Below are 22,326 nucleotides of genomic sequence, written 5' to 3' on the forward strand. Positions count from 1 at the left end.
GTATCGATACACATGCGTATAATCATTCAAGCAGATTACAGTAATGAGATAATTGAACGCCTCTTTTGACCTTGAAATAACAGCCTCCGGTAGAATGCGTATGTAGTTACGTCCTTGTTGAAAGGTTTGTCCCGTGACAAGTGTAAAATAAACAGATGCGCTGTTATATCATTGGACATCTTGCTTTATGGAGTCACGCCCCTCTCTGTGATGTTTATACATGCATGCACATCTGTAATCTTATGAACCTCGTTTGCATTCAGTAAAGATATAGGCACGCCCACCTTCATAAATATTGGGGGTGGGGGTGTCAACTGCAAGTTTATACACTATAATAATTCAGTATAGTGTCACCTCGTGAATTCTGTAATGCGTGTACTTTAGTTTGGATAGTCATTCGTATCAAGGTGAAGATTATATTTACATGTACAGCAAACCATTATGTTTTATGTACTAGTTGTGTGCATGAAATGTATATGAAAATAAATACTACCTCTACTCAGTGGTTGGATTTCAATCGCTTTGTTTTACTTATCGAAAAACACTAAAATGAGGACAAATAAACTCGCCAAAGTGACTATCTACTCTTATTTGTCTTATGTGTATATTTCATACATCAAACTGTTACATGATAGCTTGAGTTGATAAAGCCGAAACCCAGCATATCGACTGGTCAAGGATATAGCCAATAACCAATCTCTATCCAAGCTGCTGAGTGACCAAACGTGCTCTTCCGAAATTTCGCCCACGCCCCGTCACCTGTCCTTTCCTCTGTGACAGGTATCTCATGATACGATTGGTCGCAGATAACATATGACCAGCCACTATACTGAACAGTTGAGATACCAGTGTGTATGTTTACAATACACAAACTGTTACATGACAGCTTGAGTTGATAAAGCCGAAACCCAGCATATTGACCGGTCAAGGATATAGCCAATAACAAACCAATGACCAAACGTGCTCTTCAGAAATTTCGCAAGGAATATGTAGTATACATTTTGTATATGTATGTTTGTATGGTCACGTATGTTTTCTGCATTAAATCTGTATGAAATAAAGTGCAATGCTATGAATGTGCTTTGTGCTAGTCACAGACTAGCGTTACAGTACTTTTATTAAAATAATTCGTAAACACTAGAAATGCATCGGCAAAACCGCTATTTTCGTCGAAGATTATAAGGTATGAAAGTAAATTCTTCTTTACAGTATGTCATAGATGTTTTGTAAATTTAAACCTCACACAATGATATAAGAGAGAGAATTTGTTAACGTGTGTTTCATCTGTTACATACAAAGAATACATGTGTATGCATATTGTGATAAAATATAAATGTACAAGCCGACAAAAGGTCTACCAGAGAAACTTGCAATAAAATTACATAAAGCTTGCAATACACGACATGTATTCACACCTGATTTCTTTTAACATATATCTTTACGACACAATTAAACAATCAGGACTTGTTTGTACGACTAGACAGTTTCCTGTGATCCCCGAAACCTGCCAGGGAAATCAGGTGTGACTAGCACTAATTAGTCTCGGCACAGAGAGTGGGCAATCAGCGAGGGCTTCCAGGTGTTGAGTAGTGATGGGGCTCTCGGGCTTAATGAGTTAAGATGATAAAACGATTTAATAGGTTGATGAAATTGAAGTGTTCGTTTTGCCAACTATACAGATTGTTCTTTAACTTACTCTGAATATAAATCCAAAAGTAAACAAATGTTTTATCCCAATGTCTCATTGTGTGATTGTTGCTTGTAGATATCTCAATGTTGCACGACTGTCTCGGCCATGTTTCCAGAAAAATGATCACTTCTCTCTTGATTACATATCTGGTGTAAAGATTTTTACTGTTTTTTTGTCATCTTTGGCGTTTAATCAAAATTTAGTCTTTGGATTTAGCAACAACTTAAGTTACAACGTAATATAGGTCAGGCTGTAGAGCTGTAGGATGGTAAAGGTGTTTAACAGTTGAAGCCAATATATATATTCATTCCCATTGTGTGTGATTCCATGGTGTTTTCATGAAAGGGAACGTTTTATTTTCAAGTTTCTGATTTTAATCTTTGATACAACGTACATGTGGTATGCGTGGTTCCGTCGATTCTGGATTTTGAACAGGTATCATGTGGCGTCAACAGTGTATAATACGCTTTACTGAGTTTACATTCTTTTGGTTTTTCAGATGAATTTAATTGTTTCCTTATTCGATGTTTGAATTAAAACAAGAACAAAAAAGTTCATTTACTCGCGGTTTATGTTGATACTACTAGTTACCCATGACAGTAAATTACTTGGGCGTTTACGGGTACTTCAAACTAGTGCTGCAAGTCTAATACTGTTCACTGTTCATTCACAAGTTGTAGTTTTGGAAAACAAACATTTTTCTTGGACTGACATGGTTTTGTTTTTCTGCACTATCCGTTGACTGTACAAAGCAACAGAAATCGACTACTGGCGTTTTATGAATCTGGTATAAAATCAGTAAACAGACTTGTGAATTTGGCAGGTTTACAGCGGGCTTCACTCTACAGCCGCAATTTGAAGAAATTTGAAACTGGATTAGGGTCAGAGCGATGGGCTGGATCGGACGTGTTTCTCTCGGTGTGAATGACAGGCTATGGAACGCGCGTCTTGCAGCGGTACACCTTAAAAGGTCTGCCAAACAACTTGCCGTGAAGGCTTAAAGTCAAGGAACCCCTGTGGTATCATAATGGACTATCAGAAGATCTTTGAAGCAATCTGGGTATGTCAAGCGAGTCCCAAAGAAAATTTTATTAGTGACAACAGTGGGTATGGAGTAAAAGCTCCAGTGCTGCACGGAAATGCAGGATAAAGACTTTTTACATGTGATTTTTAAGGACGAATCAAAGTTCCAGTTTTATATGATCACCAGAAAAAGATGGTCAAGAGGTGGTCGTTGGTGTAAAATGGTCTCGAAGTTCTCACCAAGTATCATGACTTGGGGAGGTATTAGCAAACTCGGAGTTCTGACTATTACCGGAAGGATGACTTGTAACGCTAAAAACTGCCATCAAGGTACATAGTGCCACTAACGGGGTCTTAGCACTATATAAAAGGAAAGGGATGTAACGAGGTCAACACACCAAGTTCGTTTCAGGGCGAATTCAACGATGCTCACTGTATTTATCCCATTTAAAGTATGCACACATTTCAAGCCAATAGATTTACCTACAAAATAAATCATAGAGCACAAAAATCGAAGCAGTACTTTGGGAAGCTATAATAGGGTAGTCGGAAGCTCGAAAAATCGTGATTTCTCGATTCCGAGCCAAAATCCCTGCTCAGAATTTGTAGCGGTAACTCACCCATTTTCTTGTTTATTTCACAGTATACACAAACGACATGCACCAAAACATGTGGAACTGATGGCACCTGTCAGTGCGCTAGTCGCCATTCTTTCGGAGACACTTAGACCTCACTCTCATAATGAGTTTACGTACATTTATTTATTGCAAACAGAATTGTGTCGTGCCCGTTCGTCATTGACGACCTTGGCCTTAACCTGCCCCGTCAACGGCAAAACATTGTACATTACATTAAATCTGATTATATATTCATGTCCATTTCTAATTTCTAACCATGTCCATGTTTGCTTTACCATTAGATTATTTTTACGTATGATTCATTTTGATGTGGTATATCGGCAAACCATGGTACCTCATTCACAACCCTCAATAAGGAAGTGAGGACACGTCCTTTGTCACGATCGGATCGTATATCACATGCAGTATACAGAAAATCAAGTGAATTCCCGGCTGGGTCGTAACACCGATAGTCTCCCCCTCTCCCCTTAGCTAACACCGCATGGGGGATGTAACGAGGTCACAGGTCAGGCATGTACTGGTCAGCTGTTTGGCCACTGGCCTGATAATGGGTGCAGGATTTAAACATACTCTTGAAATTCTGAGACTGTCTTTCTGCTATGGTCTTATTAGGTCAAGAGTAGGATGATCCTGATGACCACTGCACGAGAGGCATGTTGGTTATGGACGAGGTTCCACATGGTCTTGCCATATTACCATTTTAGGAATATAGTCTGAGATATACTCAAGTTATTGAGCGCTAGTGAGTTAGTTTTGGAACTGGGAGCTGAGCACTAAGCTCCTATTTAAACACAGCCCACAATAAAACGTTGTGGACCCGCAGACGAACTTGTGTAGTCACTTTGAGGAATATCCGCCAACACACAACAACAACCAACACCTACAACAACATACAATGTACTAGTAGACAACGTGAAACGTCTACGGACTGGTCTTGCTACGGCGGATATATTGGTGGAGAATCCGGGCTGTATAACCTCAATGATATGTTTCTCTACCTAAGCTGTTATTCCTTGATGTTTTTATATTGCAAAATGAGGTTTAGATTTCTGCAGGAGATACTCATCACAAGATAGTGTATTATATTAATGTTATCTCTCTTGAGTTTGAATGTTAGTAAATGAATGGGAACCAGTGCAAGGTGATTTGAAGGATTATTATGACTGACCGTATGTACGATATCCTCCTCTGTGAATTATAGTTGTGATATTGATTTGCCCAAGTATAATATGATATGTTATTCGCAATTTACGTTGTATTTATAATGGCGGATACTGTGTGTGAGAGGGTGCAGAAGGAGAGAGCAAAGAAGAGAGAAAGAAATAATGGAGAAAGACGTTTGTGAGCAAGAGAGATACACATATTTTTAATAAAGCTACAAACAAATTCTTTTTTTCTAATGGTCAGCGTTGCACTCATCAAAATATTACTGGAGTTCGAAAGTAGGCAATAAGTAAATTACCCATAGAAAAGACTCAGACTTAAGACATAATATATTGCACACTTTAGTTCACCTACACACAAATACATGACATATGAAACTTTGTAGTATGTACTTGTTTCTTGGGTCGTGATAATTGTAATTCCATGTTTGTTTGTTTGTATGTAATGTATTTGTATTATAATTTGAAAACATTGTAATTATGTTTATGTACGTATGTGAAAGTTACAACCATATATACAGCCTCGAATTATGAACAACAATGTACCAAAAACCTATAAGCCATCAATAATTTGACCTGAAATTAGTTATAATACCCCAAATATCATTTAGTTCGGTTATACAGTACAACCAGAAATTATTGAGAATTTAAGATTGTAAATTTTTTTTTTAAATTCACTGATTACTCACGTATTAAATGTGAATATTAGCAGAACATAACTCCAGATTCAAAGACAAGTGAACAGTTAGTATTTTGTCAAGTCATCATGGGCAACAATGCAGGCTTCAATGCGGCGGGGCATACTACTGATCAAAGAAGTTAGAAAGTCGTGGTCCATGCTGCCCCAATATCGGACCATCTCTTCTTTCATTTCAGCAATATTTGTCAGATTTTTCTCATTGACACTTCCCTTCATAAGTCCCCAAACATTTTCTATTGGATTTAGGTCAGGGCTATCGCTTGGCCAATCTAATAATGTCATATTTTGGGTCCGAAACCAGGCCTGTGAATGCTTTGAACGATGTTTTGGGTCGTTGTCCTGCTGGACAATCCAAAGGTTTCCATAGAACACGTGAGCAGATGGAAGTAAATATCCCTCGAAAATATCTGTGTACCGCTCACTGTTCATATTCCCTTTAAATACACAGAGGGGGGTTGCCCCTAACACAGATATGCCACCCAACACGTTAAATTTCGGACTGTACTTTGGGCGTTGATACAAAGTTTTTCAGTTTGTTTGGTCCAGACTTTCAGTGTATTAGGAAACAGCCACACAGAACTTTCATCTGAGAAAATCGCATTGTCCCAGTTACAATTTCTATGCTATAAGCACCAGTTCAAGCTTCGCTCCTTTTGTTCAGGTTTCATGATCGGTGATGGAATTCCTCGACTTTCCGCCAACCCACTGCATGCAGCTCAGTTCTAATTGCCTCCTTACAGACAGCCACAGTTCCTTTATCAATCATATCCAGCCTAAGTTTTCTAAACTCCTTCGTTTGTTTTTAGAAACAAGAATACCAAGCCGCCTCCTGTCACCGACAGTCAATTTTCTGGGCCTACCTGCGCCTCCCTGGTGCTCAATGCCATATCCATTTGCAATATTTTTCAAAACACGATAACCAGTGGACAAAGGGATGCCTGTTCTACTTGATATCACTTTAGCTGATCTGATGTCCTTGTTTTAATACACTAAAATCAACTTCCTCTTCTCTAAATCATCCATACTGAGGATCACTGAAATTGTCGTCTGCTAGCGAGTAAACAAAGGGGGATAACACTTCACAAACTAATGAAAAAGGATTAACGGAGTTGTCTCACTTGAATGAAACCAAGCACTTGATAGCTGTTCAGGGTTGTTTATACTAGAAATCCAATTAAACATATTCCTAAGTTACAACTCTCTCTCTATTTAAATTAACAAAGCAAACATGAATTTTCCTTTCCCTTCTTAACTTCGGCTTTATTTATATTTCATCTTATGTTTTCCAACGTTTTTATTCAAAATTCAAGTTAGTGAAGGCCCCATCTTTTAAATTTGTTTGGTAGGGTGGTTTATTCCCTATTACTTATATATTGATTATTTCTTAGCTCCCACCTACCAAGTCGGCGACATTGGCAACAGCCAGAAGCTGATGTAAAACTTGCAAATTCGTCTGTTCGTTCACCACTTCATGCTTGAAAACGGTATAGGTATCTATACCCGAACGTCGCTATTGTAAAACAAAAAGTTGATCATCCATAAAGAGTTGTCATTCCTATTAAAGCTACAGAGTTTCTTCCCATCAAACTTACCCCTTTCGCTATTTCGAAAGCTATCTCTGGGGTTTGTGGAGAAGTCAGGAATGTTACTCGTCTCCGTAATGGATCTCTTCTGGTGGAGTGTGCACGGAGACAACAATCTCTGTATCTACTTTCTATCAAACCTTTTGCAAATATCGAGTTTTCGGTCTCCGTGCACATAACTTTAAGTTCATGCCATGGAAAAGAATGAAAGAAGTTCAAAGTTACCAATGGAGGTGATTTCAGAAGACGGCAGTGTTCGCTCAGATATACTTACTGTTCTGAGGAAGTGGAGGTCAGAATTTGAAAATATTTATTCAAATGAGGATGAAAATCAGAAGTTTGATGACAATCATTATGCACAAGTTAAGTTAGATTTAGAGACATTAGACACCGCGAGCAGTCCTACAGATGAACACGCTGTTCTTAATCTACCTATCCCCAGGGAGCAGGTTGTTAAAGCTGTAGACAAAGCTAAGTCTAGGAAAGCAGCCGGCCTTGACAATATTCCCAGCGAAGCTCTCAAGAATGAAAAGTGTGTAGATGTTCTTTTTAAACTGTATTCAGTGTGTTTTAACACAGGAGTCATCCCCGAGACCTGGAAGACAAGTGTCATTCACCCCATAGCTAAAGCGGATACCGATGTTCGAATCCCGTCGACGTACAGAGGCATCAGTTTACTATCTGTACCCTGCAAGGTTTATGGTGACATATTGAATCAACGCTTGACGTCCTGGCTTGAGTCTACTGATTTTCTTGTGAAAGAGCAGAACGGTTTCCGACAGAATAAAAATTGTTTCGACCACATGTTTAAGTTGTACTCAGTTGTCAAGAACACATTGGACGCCAAACAACAAACTTTTGCACGTTTTATAGACTTTAAAAAGCCTTCGACAATGTGGATAGATCTTGCCTCTGGCTGAAACTAAGAAAAACTGGGGTAAACGGTAAAATGTTCAAGACATTACAGTGTATGTACGACAATATCAAGAGTACTGTGTGTGTTAACGGCATGATGATTCCTTTCTTTCATGTTCCCTGGGGCGTTAAGCAAGGCTGTTTAATGTCGCCCACTCTATTTGGACTTTAGTCATTTACATCAACGACTTAGCTCACGATATTAACGAGTTGAAGGACGGTGTTATGATCGATGACACCTGTCTATCCCTAATACTCTACGCTAATGACGTCGTTCTTCTAGCTCCCACTGAAGATAAACTACAACGTATGCTTGATGCAGTCACGAACTGGTGTTTGAAATGGCGACTTCATATAAATAAAAAGAAAACCAAGATTGTGCTTTTCAGAAATAAGTCCATACCAACTCCCCAATACGTATTTTCCTGTAACAGCGTATTCCTAGATTTTACTAATGCTTGTAAATACCTAGGCTTGTGGTTCGAGGAGCACCTTAACATGAAGTATACGGTAAAGGAAATCGCAAAGAGTGCTGGACGTGCACTATGCTTATTGATAAGTAAGTATTACAGATGTGGGGACATGGTTTATGACGTTTTCACAAAACTTTATGAATCTACTGTACAGCCCATTCTATTCCATGGAGCTCCAATTTGGGGTCTTTACAGTCATCGAGAAATATACAATATACAGAACAGAGCTTGCAGATTCTTTCTGGGAGTACATCAAACTGCGCTGCTCGAGGAGAAATGGGATGTCAATCCTGCCTCACTAAACAGAGACTGGGAGCTTTTAGATGGTTTCTGAAGATGAACAGAAATGAGACTAGCGGATTACCAGTCAGGATTTTAGAAGTTACAAAAAGAAGACATTTTTTTTTTAACACTGTTCTGAAAATTGGCAAGCAACTTCATATCGTCAACATACTTAACATGCCAGAATCCATTCATTGGGTCATGTTAAAGCTGAAGAAAGAAATGAAATTACAAGATGAATTTCTATGGTTTAAGGCGCTTTGGGATGATAAATATTACAGATGGAAACAAGCTTCGTTGTTATAGACTTTTTAAAAGGGTCTCATCCCTGAAACATACGTCAGCACTACAATGTCAAGAAACCTCAGGAAATACTTATCCAGATTGCGCTATGGAAGCCTCCTTCTTCATATTGAAACCGGATGCTACAACAGACCCTCCACCCCCTTGGAACACAGAGTTTGCAACTTTTGCCCAAATAAAATTGAAAATAAAATTCACTTCCTCTCCGAATGTTCACTATATAGAGACAACAGATATGACATTAAACAAACATATATTTACAGCAACCCCACAGACCTATTTCTTAAAACCATGAGTGACAAAACCCCAAAAATATCCGATAATCACTGCAGTTAATGTCAGAGATATGATTTTTAGACGCCAAATATTCATTTAACTCCCGCCACACACCCTTTATCCCTTTTGCAGGTATTATTTACCCATTTTATACCACACCTTTACCTATGTGTTATAAATATGTTTTCAAGGCTAGTGTCTCATAAGCCAGGATATGGCCGGATGTTAAACATTATTTTAATTGCTTATTGTAGATGCAAGAACAAAACTCCAAAACTCGCATCGACAGGGATTTATTAAAGTTACGATTTTCGGTAGTCGTTGACAAGTCATTGGCTAATTATCGTTGACATGACTCGGTCCATCGATGAGATTTAAGAAACTAAAAGTGGTGGTGGAATTGGGTTTAACGTCGTGCTTGAGAATATTTCGCTCATATGACGACGTGCATGCGTGTGTATGTGCGGCTGCTTGTACTAGCCCAGACTAAAGCTGGTTTTATAGTGCTAACCCACTGAGATATCATGCCGCAGTGAAGCATGAATACCCCACTCAGACACATTATACTGACTCCGAGCCGACCAGTCCTTGTTGTACCCATTACTGCCGAGCGCCAGGCAGGGACTAACAAGTACCATATTTTAACGTCTTTTGGTATGACGCGGTCGGGGATCGAACCCGCGACCTTCCGCACTCCGGGCGGACGCTCTAACCACTACACCACGGAGGCGGTCTTTTAGCTAATACATTAATTACAGCATTTAAATATAACTTTTCTGAATTTTCAAATATAGGATTTCATGATCATCAAATATAGCTATTCAAAATTGTTAGGTAAAACGTTTGAAGATTGTCAGAAAATGCATTTCAGTAACGTGCATCAATAACAGCTTTCTATCAAATTACACAATAATAATGGTCAAAATATTCCAAATGATAACTCCAACAACATATACTATTCAAATGTCATATAAAGTACACAATGTATGATTAAAAGTACTCACATTTGTGTTGCCATACAGAGAGGTTTGCAGACAGCCAAATGACCATGCGGATAGCACAGTGAATCAGCCTTTGCATGAAGATTTTGTGCAAGGGTTTGGTCATGTGATCATCAATAATGAAAGTGAGGCTATATATTTACTGATTAAATTAACAAAGGTTTTTTTTTCCATTACGCTGGATTTGAACCCTAGCACTTTGGATTTCAAGTCTAAAGTGTTAACCACTATGCCACCGCACAAGACACTCATACATGCCTGGTTTAACAATGCTGAACATTACTGAATATAACATAACTTGTATTTAGCATTAACACACCCGGCCCCTTAAACACACCTAGTACAATATCGTTTACCTTGAAGTTCCTTTTAGAACCTTGCCATTTGTGACGTTTCTGAAGCGTTAAAAGGTACTCCTTTCTTCATCTACTCCAGTAAAGCTCTGCCAAGTACTGTACACGTCTCCATCGTCGGCGTGCTTAGACATCAGATGCCTGAAATACTCCAGGTGGTGGAATGTAGGCACTGGATCTTACCATCAGCAAATGGTTGGGTGTCGAAGGTTCTACATCTGACGGATCACTGGACACTGTTGTCAGAGACCTAGAATTCAAGATCGACTCAACTTGACACAGGAGTATTCTATACAGCTCATCATCAAGGCGTTGCCTGGATTCTTGGAGAAGTGGGTTGAGAACACTACGGACAGACCATATCAGCCGTTCCCATACATCTCCCATATGACTGGTTGAAGGTGGGTTGATTTCCAGACGATGTTCAGTTTCAACAAGTAATCGTGAACTTAAGACTGGTCGATTTCATCAACTGCATGACAACCTTCCTTGGCTCCACTGGTAAAGTTTGTGCCGTTGTCACAGGAGATCTCTTTGGCTGCTCCTCTGCGGGCGATAAAACGTCTTAGAGTATTAATAAAGGAGTTCGTATTTAAAGAATTGGCAGTCTATGTGAACAGCTCTGCTAACCATGCAAGTAAACAGGACACCATACCGTTTTACTTCCCTGCGTCCTTCTTTCACGGTGTGAGGGCCAAAAAAATCTAGTCCAGTGCAGGTGAATGGTGGAGATGGCTGTACCCTGTTGGTCGGGCATCGGACATAATCTGTTGACCATTGGACATCTTTAATCTCTTGCAAAGTACACATTTGTTCAAAATACTTTTCTGACAGCAGAATTAGCGTTTGTAATCCAAAATTCCTCTCTTAGAGCAGACAGGACATGCACAAGAAAAAAAATGATGATTTCCAAAAATGTCCAATTTGGAAATATCATATTTCCAAAAATTTCCAAAATTGGAAATATGATATTTCCAAGGCTTGGACATTTTTGGAAATTTAGGAAGGATTTTACCACTACTTCTGTCAGTTTCTCCTTTTCCCAAGGATCACCATGAGTGTATAGACTGTGTATTCGTCCTCCTAGGAGTGTATTCGTCCTCCTATGCGATCAACTAGGAACCAATTCTATATATTAGTATAACCAGGGAGACTATAAGACGTTGTAGATTATCCCTGGTATAACTTCACTCGTCTGCATCCTTGTTGTTCTAAGTGTCAAAAATTTATATTGACTGTTTTATTTGCCCTTGGTATGGCTAGCATTTTCCAAAATACCGTTTTAAGTGTATGTTTACTTATTATCCACAGAAGCGCAAATAGTTTTCGACTTGTCTCGGTTTGCATAAACACAAATTACATAGACCTACGTTACATCATGGATTAAATAACAGTTGCACATCGCACTGACTGACTGGACAGGGTTTATTACATGTCATAAAAGTGAACCCTTGCCAGGGAATATAGGCTTATTGTATTAGAATACATTCTCTAATTGGTACCCTCTAATTAACACCTGTCACAAGGGATGGACCGTTTGGGTGGTTTATCATTGCGTAATCAACAGTCAACAGACCATGAAATGTTGTTTTAAGACTGTAGGCGAATTGGGATGTAGGCGAATAGAGAACAACCCGTTTGGGTTTGTGGTCAGAGACGGTGTTATGCAGTTGGTGCATTCACGAAATATCATGAACCTGTTAATAAATAATTGGTTATGCTGTCCACACACGGGCGGACTGAGGCAAAAACAACCGAAATGAATTCCTTCTTAAAAACTTCATAGTGTAACTAATTAATTTGGTCATTTACAATGAAAGGTGACTAAATGTTTAATGCATTATTCATTTTAGATAACGTTAAATAATATTTTAGAGAAATCACTACACAAGTTCATATCACAGATGTTTCCAGAGACAAATAATTTATGAGATTCTAGTTTATGAAAAGCATTAAATTCCAAACAAGCCAATCTGTTCTCTAATGCTCAGGAATTATTACCACTTACATGAAAATAGTTTGAGATGTCGTCTCAGGAAGCCGACCTTTCGATTTTTATAAGGCTCAGGACGTTGACAAGGGGTACGCTTTGAAGTTTGGGTGTTATTTTAGCACATGGCTAATCTCATGTGACGTGTTATTACAAGCTGGTGGTTGATGGAAGTGAACACATTGCACACGGAAGCCGACCGTGTAAAAACATGATTAAAACAATCATATGGTGAACACATTTTGAAAGGGCACTGATCCAGAGCAATTTCCGCGCACTGGTTATTGCTTTTGTTATTGTTTTTCTCCCCTGAGTACCCGGATGATATCCCAGTATTTTCGATGGGTTCGTGAGCTTTGCTGCGCCACCCGCATGCGCAATTGATCGTATAGGTATAGATTGATCAACAAAAATGAAATCTTTTTTACTCGATAATATTTCCATCTTCATTTTTATTAAAACAAATGAAAACAGTTTGAAGTTTAATCATCTGCCAGTGGTAAAAAACGTCAGAACTGAAATTAACGAAGTCAATGTATGTCTTTATATTTTGTCTTATAATCCTAATTATTTTATTGTCATATTTGTATGCATTTTGAAACTTAATAAAAAGCATACGATCTGCTTCTACTTATAGCGTATTTATAACATGACTGTAATATCTAGATATTTTATAGAATGCCAACATGAATCATATTTCACACAGTCCCTAGGTATGACCTAGTGTATGTTGTCTGTCTCATTACGCTACACCGCCTCCGTGGTGTAGTGGTTAGAGCGTCCGCCCGGAGAGCGGAAGGTCGCGGGTTCGATCCCCGACCGCGTCATACCAAACGACGTTAAAATATGGTACTTGTTGGTGCCTGTCTGGCGCTCGGCATTAATGGGTACAACGAGGACTGGTCGGCTCGGAGTCAGTATAATATGTCTGAGTAGGGTATTCATGCTTCACTGCGGCATGGTATCTCAGTGGGCTAGCACTATAAAACCAGCTTAAGTCTGGCCTAGTACAAGCAGCCGCACATACACATACATACGCATGCACGTCTTCATATGAGCGAAATATTCTCAAGCACGACGTTAAACCCAATTTCACATCACATCACATCATTGCGCTACACAGCGAAAACAAATGATTCTGTTGAATGCTACCACAAATGAATAAAAGCAAAATGCAAATATTAGAAATATAACAGACTAAAGTCTGCAACAATGTCAGGTTATTACCTTGTTCGAAGAATGTATCCATCAATATCCATGTAGGTTTAGTCCCGATTTTGACAGCCTCAAATTTGACAGTGAAATTTCTCACTTCTGTAATTGATCTAGCCTTTTATCCCAATTTTGACAATGAACTTTGGTACACTTGGCAGCTCTTCTCGTGCCCGTTTTTCACATTACTGGTAAGGATATAGGAACCAATAGAGCTTTGGTCTGGATGTGTATGCTGTTTGTCCCTCTTCTGACAACAGTCCCATCTGTTGTTGTAGTGACTGAGGCTCTTTTCAGGCACTGACATCTCCATATAATGGTACCATTCCTGTTGGCAGTTCGTCTCAGATACCTATATCCATCCAGCAACAATTCTCCACCTGGTCTCCTACCATCTAACTTTGTACCTTTCTCAGCCATGATGAAATACGATAAGACAATGTGATTATGTGGGCATATATACTTTGCAAGTAATTGGTAAAGCTACTTCGACCATCCTGCTCATGACGTAACCTTTTTTAAATATTGCATTCATACAACGGATAACGCTGCTCCTCGCATCCTTTTCTCTCAGTTGATTGTGGAATGTTACTTGTTCTGTACTTTTCTCAGGTGATTGCATTTACATAACTACCCTTAATTGGTGCAGCTAGTTATGCCAGGTTTGAGAGCGAAACTTCGCGAATCAGTGACCAAGACGCTGTCAAAAATAGGACGCTACCTCCACATAAAGGAACATATGCCATTGATCTGCAGCTTACAAAGAATCCTGTTCCATGTCAAGTGTCTTTTAACAGTCTAATATGCGAAAAAGGGATACATCGATTCAGTTTTTTCCACATTGGTGTATAATCTCATTGTTCATCCAAGATCGCACACATGGCAACTAATTGCATGATGTCCGCCATTCTTTAAAAAGGTAATTTAATTAGCCAATAATGAGCAATCAATCCACTTGTGTTTTTCCTGGCTTGGTCATCTCCTCCCCCACCTTCCCCACCCACCCCTACCATTGTCTTGCTAATTAACATGGTCTGGTGATCCTCTTACGCCTTAAATAAACAGCTTGCCCGACTGGCAAAAGAGGAACACCCACATCAACTTACTGGCGGTTAATACATTGAAGGAAAGATGTTGTTTTTACACAGGTACTTTACGACAGGGTGTAATCAGTATAGATTAGTAAATGTACATACATAAACACTACCTTTTGACAAATCCGCTGTGCAAGATAAAAGTAATTAATCAATCAGCGTGTTATCGGTTAATCCTTTGATCAATGTTTGTTATGTATCTCAGCTGATAATTCGTCTTGCTGCACTTCCATGAGCATATTACATAACATGTAATACATTTGTCACATCAGACCTTAATTCATAATGCTGATTATTTACTCCAGACACAAGAAATGCAAAATGGGAACCTTTGTCGGGTAATCTGAGTGGTATTACCATCATACCTGTTATAAATTCATTAATTGACCATCAAGTGAATGATGACAAATAACATGTGTAGGTTTATACCACCAAACACTGGTTACAGCAAGGGGGGTAGTAATCGCTGAATTGCATGCAATGTTAATTGCCTGAAAAAACTTATGGGCCGACACTGTTTGGAGGATACGAACGGAACTTCATTGTTGCATAAGAAATACATATAAGCATTTGATGTGTACTGAAGTTAAAATTGTATATACCTAAGTAAATTTTCATTTGTCATAAATATAATATCAATAATAATATCAATTTTTCTCGTAAACATAAAAACGTCACGATTCCGACCTTGAACATGAACCAAACCCTGATACGAGAAGTGGAAAGTCATAAACACCTGGGTATAACTCTACAGAGTGATTGTGGATGGAAAAGTCATATTGAAGATATTGTTAAGAAAGTTAGCCCCATGATAGATTGTCTTCGAAGTTTTAAATATCGCCTCTCCAGAAAAACGCTAGAAACCATGTACAAATCGTTTGTGATGCCGATATTTGACTATTGTTGTCATATCTGGGATAATTGTACAAATGATCAGTCCCTTATTCTTGAACGGTTACATCTAGATGCACTTCGTACAACATGCGGCGCAGTTCGTGGCACTAGTCATCATAGGTTATATATCGAAACAAAGTCTAAACCATTAAAAGAAAGAAGGCGCGACATTAAACTAATAAATTTTTACAAGATGAATAACGATCTCGCACCTGACTACCTCTGTGACCTTGTCCCTAACTTTGTCTCTGAAAACAGTCAATATAATCTCCGTAATAAATTTAAGTTACAAACAATAAATTGTAGGACTAAAATATATGAAAAGTCGTTCCTACCTGACACAATTAAAATTTGGAATTCATTACCTGATAATTTAGTATTCGCTAACTCAATCGGTGAATTCAAATCTCTGCTTAAAAATGATGAATCAAATAATTATCTAGATCTAAATTATGGCAGTCGTTCTGTCAGATCGTACACTGTCGACTTAAGCTCGGCTGTAGTGATTGGAATGCGGATAAAGTAAATAGACACATTTCTAACAACCCTGGATGCGCTTGTGGATACCACAATGAAGATTACTGTTCATTATCTTTTTACATGTAAGTTATACACTGCTATTAGAAATAATACCTACTACTATGTAAATGGGCACAATCTCCAAACTGGGTTATACGGAATACCTCCGGCAAACAACAACGTCAATAAGAACATAACAGAGTCCCTGCATCAATACATCTTTAAGTCTAAACGATTTGACAAATTATACTGACAATTATATGCAATCAATTAATGAAGTGTAGCTGCAAGCTCAATGTTTATAAGCACCTACAATGCACACATATGATTTAATTTGTCGGTTTTTTGTATCCAGTTCCTGTGTATTTTGTTTAAATCATATATGTACTGGTGAGGTATTGATATAAGCAGAGTTCAGCTTGTTTACCAAACCAGATTCTCTAGGAATAAAAATATGTTTAAACCAAATATAATATGTAACAGACATCATATGTTTACATGGCATGATGAAATATCGAGGTAAAAAAACACAGAAATAAGATCAAATTGGATCAGTCACTATGCCATCTATGCATTAGAAAATCCGAAAAGCATACACTGCTGGTATACTTTATTGCAATCAGACAGGAACTACCGGGGGTATTCTCAAATAACAGCATCTGATGAGCATCCACCCTTCCTAATGTCCCGCTGTTTGGGTTGAAGAAATTTTGTCAAGGTGGCCAGAAGCCCAGTCCCTGTGTCCGTCACGGTCGAGGGAGCAGATACCGACAAGCTTGCAGTTTGGTTTGGTAATTAGACTGTTGGCGAGAAACATTAATCGCTCTGGATCAGTTCCCCTCTAATTACATGGGGATATATAATGAGAAGAAGCATGAAAGTGTACTTTCGATTTCGAAATGGCTAATGATCAACTTGAACATAAGTTTATTTCTACACCTCGTTGGTGCAATATGCCGAAGGCCAAAGACAACCCACGAAGAAGAAATACTGATACCTGGAACGTCGTCTTCAAGAACTGAGACACCAGTTTCAAAATGGAATGTTAACTGTTAGACAGTTTGCTGATTCAGCGTCTCTTCTTTCACATCTTTAAAATATTTATAATGTACTTATAAATGTGTATGTATATTTAAAATTTTGTAATATTTTGATACATTTCATAATATGACGTAATATAACTATTTATAATTCTTGTAAAATGTAGCATGTTGTAACATGATTAAATAAATCTGTCCATATAGTCTCCCGTTACCACTCGTGGCTTACGCCTTCTATGTTTTTATGTGTTTTATATTTCAATGTATATATGCTAAGTGAACTGAGACTGAAATAAAACACTATCTTTATACACATATTTGGCTCGTTTTCTCATTAGGTGTGCTCTCATTCGCATAATCCGGAATATCCTCTTCTATCAACACGTAGGCCTATCATTGTCTCTATGGTACCGTCTCTATAATCCAATGTTAATTTGCTAACGGACGGGACATCAACATTTCTCTTAACTCATCCGATTGGACCAAAGGTCGATAGAGGGGAGTTTCCATGTATATTCTCATGCCGTTATCAAGATAAAAGTTACTACAACCAGGTGAATAGAAGTATATATGCATAGTGACAAGCAGCATATTAACAACAGGTAATTCAGCAAGTAGCACATCGTTGGGGCCAACAGGAGAGTAAGATCAACAAGTCTAAATCCACTCCATTGTCCAAGTGATGGAATCAATCAACATTCAATCAGCTTGTTTATCCTGAACGTTGTACATCGAAATGCCGCTCTATGCAATAAACAGGAGTTGTTATCACGTAAGTGGTATGTTTCGTTGTGTATCCCCATACTGTTTACTGCAGTATAAGTGAGATCTGCTTCGCTTGGCGAATGACCAATCTTTTGAAGTTGATTTAAGTTCTACTTTAGTAAACTGCTACCTAACAGATTGATCTCAGATTAAAACATCTCATTCCAAAGGCAGTAGGCCTTGTTAATTGGTGACTCTCAACTGCCTTGACTCACTCATCAATCAACAAGGGATTAGGTCCTGGGGCGTGCAAAGAACAATAATTTACCATCACCCACCAGTTATCTCCCCTTGTGGACATTTCCAAAATTGTAAATATTTGGAAATCTCATATTTCCAAAATTAGAAATGTCTTGGAAACATCATCTTACGTCTTGGAAACATCATCTTTCCAAGACCTTTCCAAGCTTGTAAATGTGGACTTTTTTCCAGTGATGTTTTCTACCAGCATGACCTAGTCTTTCGTGTACATCACGAACAATCAGACTGGATATAGGAGACCCACGTGGCAATAGGACAGGATGCTTCATAGTGTCACTGATGTTGGCATTGCTCAAACGCCCTCCAACTCTGAGTAAACCATCCACAAAGCACAGGCAGAGATTGTGGGCAGGACTACTTTTTGGTAGTACAGTGAGTTGATGACCTTTTTCTGTGGTCTTAGAGAGGATAGCGATTTCTGAGCCATACTCCGTTTGCTGTACCAAGGAAAGAATACTCTTCTCGGAGTCTCCGAGTTCTTGGAGTGACAAAAGAGCGTTAGCTGAGGGCTTTTCTTTTTGAGACTTACATTTCAGAAAGTTGAAGAACCTGCGATAGATTGCGACTGCTCTTTTCAATCTATACCAGGATGAGTAATAATTGAGGAGTTTACTAACAACATCTCCAGGGGAATCCGCTGTCTCATCCAACGTTGACATCACAGCAGCTTCAATTGTTTCCCGAGGTTCCGAAATTGATTTTGAATCAGGCATTCTCAAGAACTTTGGACCATTGAACCATTTAATGGATTTCAGAAACTGTGAGCAGCTAGATCCTCGAGATGCGATGTCAGCTGGGTTGGTTTGGAACCGACATACTTCCACTGTTCTGGTGTACTGAAGTCCCTGATAAGTCACTCGGTTGGCAATGAACACTGGACATCTGATCTTTTCACTGCGAATGCACTCCAACACGGTTGTTGAATCTGTGTAGTAGGTAACACTGTCAATGTTTACATCCAGTTCTCGGAGGAGAAATCGTCCTATTTTCACAGAAACAGTAGCAGCTGTCAGTTCTAGTCTGGGAATAGTCAGTGTTTTTAAAGGAGCCAGTCTAGCTTTTCCCAGGAGAAGTGTTGTATGACTGTTTCCATTTATGTCAAAGAGCCTAATGTATGCAAAGCAACCATATCCTGTGGAGCTAGCATCAGAGAAGATATGCAACTGTTGAGACAATACATCACCAAAATCAGGAGGCTTCAGACATCTTCTAACAGTTAGACCTTTGAGCATGTCGACTTCCTGGAGCCAATTTGTCCATCTGCCTGTGAACTCCATACCAATGTTGTCATCCCAGCCTAGATCCTTGTCCTTACACAAGTCTTGAAGGATTCTTTTAGCAGGCAGCAGCACCGGTGAGACGAGACCTAGAGGATCATACAAGGAGGACACCATGGACAGAATTCCTCGTCTAGTGAACGGCTTCTCTGGCAAGTCAACTGTGTACTTGAAGCAATCCAGCTTGATATCCCACTGCATCCCCAGTGCTCTCTCCATGGGAATGTCATCTCGACTGAGATCAACGGCTTGAATCTCCTTGGAGCGATGTTATTGAATAATGGAGGACAGAACGATCTTGCTGTTGCTTGTAAACTTTGTCAAATTGAATCCACCATCCGCACATACAAGTTTTACATTCTTTATCAAGTCAATAGCACACTCATCAGACTCAACAGATTTCAAGTTGCGTTCTATCGTTTGTGCAACCTGATCATCATAGTTGGATCTTGACTTGGCTCCTGTGCTTTTCAGGGCATAATTGGCAACAGTGGGAGAGGATACAGTTCCGAAAGTGTGCACAGTCATGCGGTACTCTTTCAGCTCACCATGAACATTACCATTAGGCCACCATAGAAACCGTAGATAGTCCTGGTGCTCCCGTGGAACCTTGACTTGATGAAACATGGCCTCTACATCTACCATGAAGGCAACTTGGTCTGATCTGAAACGAGCTAAAACACCAATGTGAGAGTTGGCAAGATCGGGGCCTTGTAGAAGAACATCATTGATTGATAAACCTCCATACTTGGCGCTACAGTCAAAGACCACTCTGACCTTGTTCGGCTTTTTCGGGTGATACACTCCACGGTGTGGCAGATACCAGATGCGTCCAGGTTGGCAAGTAATCTCGTCTGCGGGAACTTCAATGGCATAACCCTTTGCCAGCAGTGTATCCATGAATGCAACATAATCCTTATGATACTGTGCATTGCTCATCATCTTTTTCTTTTGCCAAAGTACCCTTTTGACAGCTTGTTCCACAGAGTCAATGAGTATTGATTCCCTTCGCCTGATTATAACGGTTGCTTCAACTAGTGTACGCGACTGTGGATGTTGTCCATCTCTCTAAGCATTTCTGAGCGCTTTGTGTCCAGGAAATATAATTAATATACTCATCACAGTCTTGGTATTGTGCTGAGCGTATTAAATTGTAGTTCCTGACAGTATTGTGCTGAATGTATTAATTGTAGTTCCTGGTGATATTGTGCTGAGAGTATTAATTGTAGTTCCTGATAGTATTGTGCTGAGTGTATTAATTGTAGTTCCTGGTGATATTGTGCTCAGTGTATTAATTGTAGTTCCTGATAGTATTGTGCTGAGTGTATTAATTGTAGTTCCTGATGATATTGTGCTGAGTGTATTAATTGTAGTTCCTGACAGTATTGTGCTGAGTGTATTAATTGTAGTTCCTGGTGGTATTGTGCTGAGTGTATTAAAATGAAGTTCCTGGTGGTATTGTGCTGAGTGTATTGTGTACAAAGAACATTATAATACACTCATTTTAATACACTCAGCACAATACTATCAGGAACTACAATTAATACACTCAGCACAATACTGTCAGGAACTACAATTAATACACTCAGCACAATACCACCAGGAACTACAATTAATACACTCAGCACAACACTATCAGGAACTATAATTAATACACTCAGCACAATACTATCAGGAACTACAAATAATACATTCAGCACAATACTGTCAGGAACTACAATTTAATACGCTCAGCATAATACCAAGACTGTGATGAGTATATTAATTATATTTCTCGGACACAAAGCGCTCAGAAATGCTTAGAGAGATGTACAACATCCACAGTCGCGTACACTAGTTGAAGCAACCGTTATAATCAGGCGAAGGGAATCAATACTCATTGACTCTTTCCGGGAACATACCTCGGGCAATGAAATTAGCAGGAGCCAATAAGTGAAATCCAATTAAAAGTTGAAGGAAAGATATGATTGACAGCGATCTGTTTGAATGAGGCGCACCTATACGAAATGACGATTAGCACATCATCCAAGTCATCCCAAAATCTCATAGTAACTCCTAAACTCATCGATAAATGGGAATAGAGAGGTTGCCTTCTGTAAGTGTTTGCTGATGAAAAGAGGCGCCAAAACGTCCTTGCCAAATCTGGGCCATATTCTAAAATGCGATCACAGTGCTGCGACCATCTTAAATCTATGCTGAATGTTGGAGTTACGATCATTTAGTGTTGAGATCGTTGGTCTTGTCTGTAGATGTCTATGATGTGATAACAATGGCATGTGCTGTAGAACCAAGTCGACCATGCCCGCTTCACTTTGATTGTGCTGGTTATCATGCGATGGTGTCTCATGTGCAGATGAATGCATTATGCGAATCGAATCGTTTTCAATATCAAAGCCTACAACCTTTAAATATCAGAACATCAACAAACCGTATATAGTTTTGTCGCGTATATGAAGATCTAGTGCAATTATATGTGTGATCTGTGTTAGTGTTGTTTAACTTTTCGAGAACGCAACACTATCTGGTGTTATAACAAAACAAAGTTCAGCACTTGCAGCATGGAGGTAGGAGGACACGTCTCAGGTCAACTTACATATATGTGCAGGACGCGTATCACGGCCCATATCGAGAGTGACTGATTTGAATTGAGGCTACCAGGAAAACGGGTCAAAATCGGGTTTCAATCAACTTGCAGAAATAACAATATAGAATAGGTAGGAGTCATGAGTGGTGATCGATTGGCCAATCATCCATAATGATGTTAACATTATGTTTTAATCGATAACATGCGATGGTACCGTAGCGATCGGCAAAGCAGGCGAGTGGGGTACACCGAATTGTCCGGCCTTGTCATAATGTATTGTACTGTCGGGA

At 39.1% G+C, this 22,326-nt stretch overlaps 1 protein-coding gene across 1 annotated transcript; it reads right to left on the reverse strand.

The window, feature by feature from the left end:
- Window positions 1-10,526: 10,526 nt before the first annotated feature.
- LOC124261926 lies at window positions 10,527-20,394 on the reverse strand. Its single transcript, XM_046696293.1, has 4 exons — window positions 19,810-20,394; window positions 18,420-19,710; window positions 11,056-11,167; window positions 10,527-10,650 (listed from the first exon to the last, which is right to left on the reverse strand). The coding sequence occupies exons 1-4, from the start codon at window positions 20,392-20,394 to the stop codon at window positions 10,527-10,529; spliced, it is 2,112 nt and encodes a 703-aa protein (XP_046552249.1).
- Between the last annotated feature and the right edge of the window lie 1,932 nt (window positions 20,395-22,326).

Source organism: Haliotis rubra, unplaced genomic scaffold (genome assembly GCF_003918875.1).
Source record: "Haliotis rubra isolate DU_JTF1 unplaced genomic scaffold, ASM391887v1 Scf12, whole genome shotgun sequence".
In the NCBI taxonomy this organism is placed as follows: Eukaryota; Metazoa; Mollusca; class Gastropoda; order Lepetellida; family Haliotidae; genus Haliotis; species Haliotis rubra.

Coding starts and splice junctions, on each gene's coding strand:
- LOC124261926 (XM_046696293.1), bottom strand. CDS start 20,394: ATGATGAGCAATGCACAGTATCATAAGGATTATGTTGCATTCATGGAT. Junction 11,168..18,419: donor GCATCCTGTCCTATTGCCAC/GTGGGTCTCCTA, acceptor AATGGTCAACAG/ATTATGTCCGATGCCCGACC. Junction 10,651..11,055: donor GGACGCAGGGAAGTAAAACG/GTATGGTGTCCT, acceptor CTTGAATTCTAG/GTCTCTGACAACAGTGTCCA.